Source organism: Anomaloglossus baeobatrachus, chromosome 1 (genome assembly GCF_048569485.1).
Source record: "Anomaloglossus baeobatrachus isolate aAnoBae1 chromosome 1, aAnoBae1.hap1, whole genome shotgun sequence".
Taxonomy (NCBI): domain Eukaryota; kingdom Metazoa; phylum Chordata; class Amphibia; order Anura; family Aromobatidae; genus Anomaloglossus; species Anomaloglossus baeobatrachus.
This window is the reverse complement of record NC_134353.1, coordinates 334,309,923-334,322,212: the sequence shown is the minus strand read 5'-3', so window position 1 is coordinate 334,322,212 and position 12,290 is coordinate 334,309,923. Positions and strand designations below refer to the sequence as shown.

Here is a 12,290-nt window from a genome sequence, read left to right as displayed (position 1 = left end):
TCACGCAACAGGGGCTTTAACATCACACAAGTCCCAACGGGGACGGGTCCTTTTTATCTGCAACAGATTTCCACTTACTCAGCGGGAGGTTCCTCTTCCTCAACCTCCACATCGGGGGTGTACGGTGAAGGAGGGGGCTGTCTGCCACTCCGGACATCTAGGGCAAACCAGCCCCTCTCCCCTCGGTGCCAGGTGTAGTGCACCAAATCGCCAGGCAAGAGGTCACGGTCCGGGTGTCCGAACGGGAGATGGCTGTTTACATCCCGCCGGGAAAAGAACACCTCCGTCTCCAGACCGGGGTCGTACAAGAATCGCCAGCCCTTGTCCTTGTTGAAGCGCCGGACCTGGCCCTGGTAGGTTGGGCCCTGCACCCAATATCCAGCACTCCTCAGGTGCTCCTTCCCTTCAATGGTACGGGCTAGCACCTCCTCTCTTTTTCTCTCACGGGCCGCAATCTCCCGACTCAACTGGCTGGGCTGCCGCTCCCAGTACGGTGGGTTCCCATACCCGGGGTCTACTTCAGTGAGGGTCTGGCCCAGCCGGCGCTCTCCCGTGTCGACCACTATCGACACACTCGGAGGGGAGCGCCGCTGTGTCACGGCCGGCTCTGCTGCCCTGCAGCTGCCTCCTCGCAGGACCTCAGCCGAGGCCCGCGACTCTGGAGCGGTGTATTTTGCCTTTGGGGCCTTTTTTGCCGAGCGGGTTGCTGGAGCCTGGGTACCTTTGGGTGCGGCCACTTCCGGGGCCCTCGGCATCGCCTCCGGTTCAGGTGCCGTCCGGTAACGGGCCTCTTCCGGCAACGGGCTCTGCGTGGCCGGGTTCCATTGCAGGTCCAGGCCTGCCTCCTCCAGTAGCTTCCCGTGCACGCCCGGGATGTACTCCGCCACTGATGTTGGGGATGGGGATACGGGCGGAGGAGCAGCAACCACTGTTGCGGGCAATGGAGGAGGCGGTATGATGGGCAACAGCAGACCGGGCCCCTCAGCCGCGATGGCCGACCCCTCAAGGGTACAGGGACGTGGGTCGCCTCCCCACCCTGCAAACACTGTCATCCTCTCACGGGCCCGCAAAGCAGCCACTATTTCCCCCATCTCCGCCGCCCAGTGCTCCACTAGGAAGCTCACCTGGTGCTGGAAGCGGCGACACATCTCCTCTGTCCGGGTCTTCACCCATGCCGCCGTTCCTTGCGCGGGCTCCGGGGTATCGGGACGCTGGACGGGAGTCGCCATGCTGCACAGTGTGGGTCCAGGAACGGAACTGATGCAGGATCCTGGAGTCCTGCCTTTTTATCTGCTCGGTAACATCCAGCAGCCTTCTCGCCCGCCTCCCCCTTGGTTTTCTCTTAACACCCCTCCTTCGGGGGCGGGGCTTCTCTTTTCACGCCTTCACTTGGAAATTTTCACGCCAAGATGGCGGGGCTTCAACTTTTTTGGCAGGACGCCGCTGACGGAAATTTCTAAGGCGCACTTTCCACAGGTAAGTGGACTGTCCGAATCCTGTTCGTGACGCCAGAAAGAGTATACATGTACCGCCCTGAGAGGGGCCTGGCCGCTTCCTCCGCTTGCTCGGGCCGAGCCGCTCGAGGTCCGTGCTCGGGTTGTCGGTGGCACGAGCGCCTCCGGACCGGGGGCCACATCACTCTTGTTAAAGGGGAAGTAGGCGGTGGGAGGATGGTGGTCGGGTAACGGGTCGTGACGCGACCCACGAGTCGTGGTGACGAGGGAAGCACCACCGCTGCGGCTAAAGTTAAGGCGGGCTCGTCCGGGATCGGTGTTGCGGCCGCAGCCGAGATGTTAGCCCCTTCGTGGGTAGGGGCGGTGTGTCCCGGGGCCCGGTTGGGGGACTGTAGGAGTGTTGGTGGTGGTTGTTGTAGTCTGGGTGCAGGGCGTCGTGCCGCGGTGTAGTGTGTCATGCCCGGATGGGACTGGTGTACTCATGATTAATGCACAGTGAGTCACTGGTAAACCAAAGTTCAGTAGTGGTTGGTCCCCGCGGCCGGCTGCTGTTGTCCCCTGTGGGGTTGATGGTGGCCCCTTTTCCTGTGCACCTCTGGATGTTTATGTTTTGGTCCCCCCTGCCTGAGCAGTGGGAGCCCGCACCCCAGCGTTGAGCTGCCGGAGGAGGCCTCGGTTGCCCGCAGGCGCTGGCCCGTCGGGTGTTTGGCCCTTGGCAGTGGCGCTCACCCGGACTCGGTGGGCTTTTGCCTTCTTTCGGGACTTTGGTTGTGGATGAACCCCTGAGGTCCGGCCAGCAATCAGTCAATTTGCCTATACTCAATGGCTTCTAAGCTAGAACGGGGTCTGAGTACCCTTCTTCTGTTTGGTGCTCCGGTACACGTTTGGCTCCACGGTTCGGGACCGGCGGGCTCCAACCCAATCCTGGTCCGTACGGTTCCGCCGGTTGCTGCACTGGTACTCCTGCAGACGGCCACCACCGCCTGCCTGCCTGACGCTTTCCAAGGGGCCCAGGCTTCTACCCGGGTCCCTGACAGTCTCTCTCCTCTTTCACCTCCTGTCACTGTCAACTCTAAACTCTCTCTGTTTGAACTTCCTGCCCCAGGACAGTAGTCTCATCGGTGGGCGTGTCTTTCTGCCTGACTCCGCCCACCTGGTGTGCTCCACTTGCCCTGGGGGAGGCATCAGGTCTCCCAATCGGGGGACATGTATGTGACCTCACCGGGGATGGGGGTGTGTGTGTATGTGGCTGGTGTTATTACCAGTGTCCCCTGGGGTCCAGGGCATCACATTATCTTTTAAGGGGATTCTGTTCAACCAAAGCAGAGACCTTCGATGCTCCCTTGGCCAAACATTTAAGTGCATCTTCCCACCCGCTTGTTTTCCCTCTATCTCCATCCCCCTCTTCTCAGATTGCCAGCTCTGGCCTCCTAGAGCCAGAGAAGGGCAGAGAAAGAAAGAAAATAAGCAGGTGGGAAGGTGCACATAAATATTTGACCCCGTCATGATGAACCGAGCCCCTGTACAGGGTTTGCACAGCCATTCTAAATAGTCTGCTTTAAAGTAACTGATATAAATAACATACAAAATTTGGGGTTAGAAAATTCTCTGCTGTTTTTTAGCTAGGTGTCCATCATAGACTTTTGAAAACTGAATGGAAGAGTGAAATAACTAAGCAATGATATTTGTATATAGGGAGCGATCTGTTGGTCAAAGGAATATGTATGTCTGATGAATAATACGCTCAGTGGACTTGTCATTACTTTACAGATCATCTGTAAAGAGACATAAAGAAAAAAAAGACTTCACCTAGAGCTTCCCAAGTAGTTCTTAGATTTGGTATGATAAAACCAAGGTAATTTGAATCGAGGGATATATACTGTCCTATTAAATTTTATGACAGCATGAGCCAAGATCAACAAAATCAATACAAATGTTACGTTTATTGTTTATAATTTAATTGTCGGTAGAAACAAAAGTTTGTAAAACAGCCATCACACCCGCCATCAGTCATTCCCAGGAGCTTAGATATTCTATAGAAGACATGGATCCAAAATAAGGAAAAATGCTGGCTCTCTTTCTTCTTTTTAAAACAAGCAAATGCATGTTAAATTCTGGTGCATTTCGGACAGTATAAAGAATAGGGTTTTTAAGACTGGGGTCAGACGACCGTATAACATGGACGATGATCGCATCAAATTTCCATGACTGGCCGGTGGCTCTCCTGACCTGAGCGTGAGAACTGCATAGAAATACATGAAGCGTTCACGCTTTGGTCAGGAGAACCGCGGTCAGTGTGTGCACTATGATACGATCCTCATGCAAGTTGTACGGCCGTCTAAGGCTATGTGCGCACGTGTGCGCTCTGCACCGCACACAAGAGGTCCGCTTCAGAGCGCAGCTGAAAAGCTCCGTTCTGAAGCGCCTGGTGCCTGCAGAATTTGTGCGCTTTGCATGCTGCCTCTCCCTATAGACAGCATGCAAAGCGCACGAAAGAAGTGACGTGTCACTTCTTAGAAAGCACGCTTGGGGCAGCAGCCGAATCGCTGCGTTCTAATACGCCACGTGCGCACGTTTCATGCAAAATCTTCATAGATTGTGCTGGGGACGCAGGGCGCATGCAGTTACGCTGCGGTGCAGAACGCAGCATAACTGCATGCAATACGCACATGTGCGCACATAGCCTAACCCCGGTCTAATTTGAAGAAACAGAGAGTCTACATTTTCTCTTATATTTTTTAGTATTGATCTGTTTATTTCACACTGGTCGGTTACCATTGCAATCATTCAGTAATAACAAACTAAAGAGAATAAGTGTAAACAACTCACTTATCAAACAGAATTCTACAGTATTTTCCAGCTATTTACCAAGGTATTATACACATTAGAATGCTTATGAAGCAACTAAAGTATAGAAGTAATTGAGCATTATAGCATTTTTCAAGATAAAGCATAGGAAATATTTCCTGATTCTTCGCAACAATCACAGGATCATGTAATGTTTATTCTTCTGTGCTCTGTAGTTTTGCTTGTTTCTCCTGGTTTTGTTTCTTTATTCTACCAAAGAAATAAAAGAAATTAATAAATGTAAGATAAAATAATAATGCCAAGTATAAAGTGATTTGATCTTTAACAAGATACAGTATATAATTCAATCACTCTCCTACCAAAGTCCTAAATTTAGGCTTTTGGGCACCAATCCAAATTATATAGCAGTGCCTTCCTAGAATTCAACATTTGTAATACTGGTGCCTTTTTCTGACAAGGGGACTTCTGGGCCAGAGACTGGTAACCTCTCCCCCTAGAGCTACATCCATAGTTTCCATACTGTTTAGCATGGTGGAATATGGGTTGGAATGGTAGATTGCACTACTGAGAACCCCGGTTTAGAATTCATTAAAGAGAATTATGTACATAGAGTTTGTTTTCCCTGTGTTTACTTGATGTGTTAATTGATGTTAGTACTATATATGTCTGCTTGAATATCCGTGAATAAGACTTCAAAGCAAACTTTTGTCCAAACTGCAAATTGTAGTTTAATGTTACCTCATGCATGACGTAAGCATGATGTAGAGTGATTGAATGTTCAAGTGACTTTTCAGAATAAGTTGTCATGTGTGAGTACATGTGGGATAAAACTATTTCTGGCCATTTTTTGCCTTATATACTGCATTTGCAACCGTTTTCCCCTCTGCAAGCTCTATCTGTAATTTGTTATTGGAAGTTGAGGGGGCCTAAGAGACTAGCTACTATGATCTCTTCCATACACAGCAGACAGAGCAGGTTTCCTGGCCTTAATTCCTCAGTTACCATACAGATGAAAGCAGCAGAAGTATGGAGTAAATTATAGAGCTACAGATAGATAGATGTGAATCCAGCCCTGGGTTAAGTAAAAAGACTTGTTAGAAAGCTCAATACAATATATAATTGGCTGCCAAATCAATTTGTTTTTATTATGTTAAATATTCATTAATATTGATGGAATATTTGACAAAGAATGTTTACTAGAGATGGGAAAATTAATTTGCATAACTCGGTTCCATCGGCCAGGTCAGTAATCTTTGACTGTTTGATGGGTTGGCTGTGTATTTCCTTACTTCCCAGCACTTCCAGCTCTTCTTTTGATTTGCCAGGTTTGCATGACATCATCATTGTGGCATGACACACTCATGACATCACATCAGCCTGGCTAATTAAAAGAAGAGACAGGACTGCCAGTGGGAACAGGGTACTAACCTTTCTGGACCAGAGTCCCGAGAATATATTCTCTCATCTTTAATGCTCAACAATCACCTTTTGTATGTGCTCTAGATTTATATTGACATCTGTAATATAGTGGTTTATGCCGAAATATCCAACAAATGCCTTCTACTTACCTCATTAGAAGAGGTAGGATGTTTTTAAACCACTTTGCCTCTGGATCAATGCACACAACTTGATCAGTCTTTGTTGTTACTCTAGAAGAAAATTAAGTAGCATTAATCCTGAGTGCTAATCTAATTGTATTTATCTGAGTTTCTGGCATTATTAAGATAAAATATGGAAGAAAAATGTAAAAACATACACCGATGTCCCAGATCCTCTCTCATGGCCTCATTAGAGTTCCCTGTATGAGCTTTAGAATTACAGCCAGAACCCAAAGGCCCCTTAGTCACCTAAGGATATTTGCCACTTGAGACCATGGGCATCAAGTTATATCTCTGCTTAGGACTAAATATATATAACTGATGGAGTGAGCTGTAATCTGGCCATGTATGCATAACCTGAGACGATATGCTAATATTGCAGCCACCACATGTGGCCAAAACCACTCCTACAGCCTGGGTGCTTAAATATAAAGCGAAGTGGCTGCACCATTTTTCTGGTAATACCACAGTCTTACCTGCAAAATTGTGCAGCCATTACCATGATAGTTTCTTAGGTAGAACTGTGGTATAACTGACTTGTGAGGCCAATTTACTCTTTAGATACACCACCCACCATGTGGCTGTTGCAGCATGGGAATGTATCCTTATTCTGTATAATATACTAGATGACTATATACAGCCACATTTTCTTTGCCCTGTAGACTTTTCTGTGTATGGGGCCAACATTTGAAATTTTCTTACTATTTACTGTACATCAGAAAAAAATAGAGAATATTTATCAGGTAACTGAAATAACTAAAATAATGAACAGCAATATAATAGATTTATAGAAAGTAATACATACATAATATTATATATATAGCTTGTATACTTACACAACTTCAATATTTGGGCAATAAACACGTGAAGGTGTTATTTCAATCTTCTTAATCAAATGCTTTGCTACCCGATCTGCTGTCACTTTAAGACAACGACATCTCCCACCTGGCAGTCTATTATCTAACTGTGAACCTGAAATCAAACATAAGATATAAAAATGGTTGTAGAGTAGTGGGAAGTGTGTTGATTGTATATTATACATCATCATTGGACAATTATGATAATAGTATGAGCTTTTAAACCTGTATGTATTGATCAGGGATATTGACGATTTGTGGACAATGGTGTAACTTCTTGGTGCTCGAATACATAATGCTCTTAAGAACCAATGGAACTTGCACTGAATGTCTTTATTGCCACTGGTAGAATTAGAAACACTGGGTTATCTTGACAACTTTCAAAATTGTCAAAGAAGAATGCTTTATGGCAGCAAATTTAATGGAAATCTTATAGATTTTCACAGTCTCCAGGTGATAGTGTTCCCCTCTTCCCGCTAAACCAGGGAATACATGGGCCATGTATATAGAAGTAGTGATGGGCAAATACTAAGTATTAGTGTTCTGAGTATTTGGAACAAATGCCAAAGTACTATTACGGAAGTTGTCACAAATAACAAACCTAATGCTAGTCAATGGGGGAAAAGAGCATTTTTCTTGTCATGACGAATACTGAAATAGTAATCAGTATTTGGTAAGCATAGTTCGAACAGAAATAGTTACAATTCACCCTTTACTAATATAGAACTTTGTGTGTGTATTTTTTTTTATATTATCTTATCGAGGCCTCAGGAAGTACAATAGATCTGACATTAATGAGATGACTTTGCTCATCCTGTACCAGCCTATGCAGCAAAGCTGACAAGTACCACCACCAATGTCAGGAATAAAGGTTCCAAAGTCTCCTGTGTCAATGGAGAAGTGTCGTGCATGCTTAATCACTGCGCCATTTACTTATATGTGACTGATGGAACAATTGTCTATGTTAGTCTCATCAAAGTTAATGGAACTGTAGTCAAACCTGTACCACCCGGCTCCATTCACACAGGGTATTTTGCATCCATTGTCCTCAGGATTCTGGGAGTACCAACAGTCAGATCCCTAGTGATCATACTTTTCTTACCTATCCCATGGAGGAATTGTTAATATATTTAATAGAAAAAAAAACCCACTTTAACCCTAGAAGGCATACCTGGGGCCTCGCAGGCCTGCTAGGTTACTTGTTTTCTATGGTAGATTTCTATGGTTGCGCGTTCTAGGGTTAAAAGTGGCTCAAACTTTATATAGATTATATAATAAGTGCTGTACAAATCGATTTTGTGACACTATTCTTTCTGAAATGTGAAATTCTATTTTTTTGCCTTTATGTAAAAATATAGAAAAATAGATGCTTATAAAAAAATTAAATAATCAACTCACCGTCTACATGATGAATCCAGAACTGCAGTCCCAGCAGGTAAACTACAACCAACAATTTTGCTGTCATGATCAAATCTGCAGTAACTACAGCAGCTTTAGTCAACTCTTCTGCTCTGTGACCATTCTCCACAATAGTCCCTACTTTTATTTACCAAAAGGAGGAAGTCTGTATGCAAACTTTCCACTTTCCAAAAATGCTAATCCAGCATCCCAATTCAATAAAAAGGAAATCAAAATTACAACATAGCACTGGAAAAAATGACAGTTACTGAAACAAAGTGGTAACGTGGAAGAATGGGGAGACAGTCCTTGCCCAAAGATTTCTGGAAAGTTATTCATACCTTCAAATGTTCAAAAATCACAAAAATGGACAGATTGTGAAAGAGGCATAGCTCGGAACAATAAAAAAAATCACAAGTCGCCAAACCAGGGGAATACCTAAGCTTTCCTCAACACACAAAACAAAGAACTGCCTTAAACGCACCTATACATATTGGCTAGATTTGTAATGGTGTTTTTGTGAGTTTACGCATGTCAAACAATTTGAAATGTTGCCCACTTTTTGGGACTTTTGGCCAATCCCGGCCAACACTGCCAAAATGAGTGGCGCTTAGGTGAGAATGGGTATAGTTTGGTCTGTCCTATAATTCATCAAAATTAACGACACCTTAATAGTGTAAATTCTGCTCTAATCCTTCAGTGAAGTAACAGCTCTGATGGAGCTGATGTGGCAGGATGTGCCTAATTTCTAATGAGGTGTGCTCCTAATAAGTAAGTCTTTTTCTTACTCCAGCATTGCCTTCTGATGTATTAATGTAATGGTCCCATAGTGTCTTGATGAATTGGGTTTGTAATGCTGTGTGACTGACGCCCTGGCCTACCAGGTCGTCACAAGGGTACTGTGCAACCTGCCCTTATGCATGGTACCTGCTCCTCCTTGATTACGGGTCCTGTCCCTTTGGTGTTCCTAAGAGCAGGTATACACAAATCCTGAGGAACACTCTGCACCACACCCACCAGACACCCATTGGGCAGCCTGAGGGGAATAGGGCCACCCAGATGGAGGGATGGTAGAAGGAGGTCCAGAAGTGTCAGTGTAGTCAGAGAGTTCGAATGCAGCAGTGACAGGAAAAGGTCACACTGTGGAGCTGGGCTCCTTTACCCATTCCAGGTGCCAGATGTTAGCCTGGCCTGGAAGGAGCTGGAAACCCGGTCGCAGGGGGTAGTGGCAAGGGGCACGGTACTGCCACAGAGGGCAGTTCGGCGGCCTTGTGCTACAACCAGGCAGGGGCCAGGGCACAACGGGGTACGCGGACCCTAGGCTGGGAAGTAGCTTTACGCAGCCCAGTAATTTACCCGACGAGGACAGATTCTTCACGAGCCGTTCTCCACCCACTCCAAAATCAGTGTACTAGCGCAATGAGGGGGATAGGACTTCCCAAAATCATCCAGAAAATCCCAAGCATGAACCCTGAGACCAAGCTCACTCTGTTAGCCACACGGGTGAGCGGGACCCGAGTAGTTTCAGGTGAAAGGGATCCACAAAGAGTAAACACAGTGCCAAAGGACAAGGCTTCAGACTAACCAGCAACACCAAAAGGACATGGACCCAGCGTGCTCCAACAACATCTACAGGGCATTCAGGACTTTGGTTTACCCGTTGTCGGTGTCAGAGTTTCTGGACTGTGTGAGTACGTTGTGCCCCTTTCCTCCTGACGGGTCCCCAACCTTCCACCACCGAGCCCCGGGACACCTTCCCCCTGCCCACAGAGGGGTCAACATCACAAGCTGCAATCCCATCGCTGCCGGGCGCTCCCCCCAAACGCGGCAGCGGTGGTATCCCATATTACCACGACCCATGGGTGGCGTCACGAACATTATTTATTTTTCACTCCCTTGTAAATACCCCTTTTTCATTTCAAGTAGCCACGCAACCCCGCCTCGGGTCCGGAGACCCCTTGAGCCACTGCGGATCCGGATCCGAGCAGCGTGTCAGCTGTCGCAGGGGCGGCACATGACTGTCTGCCAAAAACCATGAATCTCCATACAGCCCCTTCATTCTAGATGTCTCATTACAGAAATGAGTAGAATGGAGATTCTGCATAGAGGCTAAAGAGAATCTACCAAATTACCCATCTGGTGCTACCTTCTGGGCAGCCGCAGACTGGTCATTTTATTAAATCTAAGTTGGTGTAAAAAAATTGCTCATATAGCTCCAAAAGAGACGAGCTTTCTACCAAAGCTGGATCCAGGCTTTGGTATGCAAAGAGCAGCAGAGTTGGATACTGCATCTCTTCACAGCCGCTCTCGACGCTCTCACGTGGTCTTGTTCTTTCCACTAACTATATATTGCTGCATACTACATTAAGCTGTTACTGAACATCAGCGTCGTTAGAGCAATTGTAATTTGAGTATAGTGTAAGGCAGCCCTGGGTTAGTCCAAAGAATTGCTATTTCACGGCGAAAGTAGTGGAAAGTGGAGCCGTTTTATGGGGCATTAGAGGCACTCTTGAGCCATTTTGACACGAACATCATTAGTAAAATCAGTAGTCTGAGGCTGACAACTTTTTTTTTTTATTAAAAAGCCTTAGATTGGATGTACTCTTTAATAATGTAGACTAAACTTCCTGTTATTAAGTATCGATTATTTTGTGGGCAGATTTTTTTTGCATTTATCTGTATTATTTTTTTATTCAATATTTTCTTGTGCTTTATATTATTCTCGTTACATTAGATCTTAATGTCTGGTCTGCCTTTGTTTTGTACAAAGTAGTCAGTAGAATCACTGAAGGACACAAACAGAAAAAAGCCCCTGTGCAAGAACAATATGTGGGCCCTTTGCAGCCCAAGAGTTCCTAAAAATGTAAAATTACACCTGCTTTGGAGGTAGAAATCTCTTGGACCCTGTACAGTGATACAAGTTACACCAATAATATGTCCACCCTTGAGAATAATACATCCATAAAAGGAAGTGATTGAAAGTAATGATGGGTGTACCCGAACTGCAAAGTTCACGGTCTGTACTGAATACCTAGTGTTTGTACGTGGACCCTGAACGCGGACGTCTTAGGCAATTACGTGTTACTGTTTGGGTTTGGCCACCCAGATAATGATAGAAATTAAAAAAAAAAAAGGAAATAAGGAATAGAGCAGGACCGTTATACTTACCAACTTTCCCGCGGCTGTAACATTGCTTCCGGATCCACTCATTAACTCTCATACATATTCACTGCTTCCCCAAACTCCATCAGTCCCAGCGTCTATGATTGGGTGCAGTCAGACTGTGCCCCTCTCCCTGTGTAACAGTGTCTGTGATTGGTTGGAATCACACATTCTATCAGTGTCCCTATAATGATGTACCCAGCGCAGATAAAGCATACAACTACAAGCTCTTGGTCCCAGACTTGTGCTTATCTTGGCTGTGTAAAATCATTTAAATAAAACATTTTAATAAACAGCATAAAGTACCCCCAATTTTGATAACCAGCCATGATAAAGCTGACAGTTGGTGGCTGGTATTCTAGGGCTGGGGAGGCCCATGGTTATTGGCACCCCCCCAGCCTAAAAATAGCAACCTGCAGAATTTTTGCATCCATTAGATGCGACAATTCCAACACTTTACCGGGCTCATGCCAATTGTCCTGATGCGGTGACAACCGGGGTAATATAAGGGGTTAATGAGAGCTCACAGGTGCCGCTAAGCCCTAGATTAGTCATAGGTAGGGGTTTATGAGACACATCACTTACTAATCCTGTAAGTGAAAAAAAAAATAAACACAAACACTGAAAAAATCCTTTATTTAAAATAAAATACAAAAAAAACTCACCCTCTTTCTCCAATTTTTGTTGTGCAATTTTCTGCCTGGAGATGCAGATTTGATGCTGAAATTTATACACCAAATTCCTGCACCAAATCTGCATCTTCTGGGAAAAATAAGCACATCAATATCGCATCAAAACTGCATTGCGTTTAGATTCATTTTTTGCCAGAAGATGCAGATTTGGTCCATGAAGTTGGTGTATAAATTCCAGCAGGTAAAGGAAAGGAACCAGCTTCTGGGAAAATTTCAATAAAATCCGCTTCTTTTTTGGATTCTTTAAAATCGTACAAAATAGTGGATCTCACAAGAACTTGGTCTCACCAATTCTAAGATCAGTTCTTGATTGAAACGCGT

General features: G+C 45.5%; 1 protein-coding gene across 1 annotated transcript; it reads right to left on the bottom strand.

Moving 5' to 3' along the window:
- Positions 1-3,397: 3,397 nt before the first annotated feature.
- LOC142292333 (C-X-C motif chemokine 13-like) lies at positions 3,398-8,219 on the bottom strand. Its single transcript, XM_075337640.1, has 4 exons — positions 8,116-8,219; positions 6,697-6,832; positions 5,831-5,911; positions 3,398-4,511 (listed from the first exon to the last, which is right to left on the bottom strand). The coding sequence occupies exons 1-4, from the start codon at positions 8,180-8,182 to the stop codon at positions 4,457-4,459; spliced, it is 339 nt and encodes a 112-aa protein (XP_075193755.1). The 5' UTR covers positions 8,183-8,219; the 3' UTR covers positions 3,398-4,456.
- Positions 8,220-12,290: the final 4,071 nt, after the last annotated feature.

What these genes read in the sequence shown, in the direction of transcription:
- LOC142292333 (XM_075337640.1), bottom strand. Translation starts at nt 8,182, where the DNA reads ATGACAGCAAAATTGTTGGTTGTAGTTTACCTGCTGGGACTGCAGTTC. An exon ending in CTGGATTCATCATGTAGACG is followed by an intron (nt 6,833 to 8,115) that starts GTGAGTTGATTA and finishes GTTTGATTTCAG; the next exon opens with GTTCACAGTTAGATAATAGA. An exon ending in TGCCCAAATATTGAAGTTGT is followed by an intron (nt 5,912 to 6,696) that starts GTAAGTATACAA and finishes ATTTTCTTCTAG; the next exon opens with AGTAACAACAAAGACTGATC.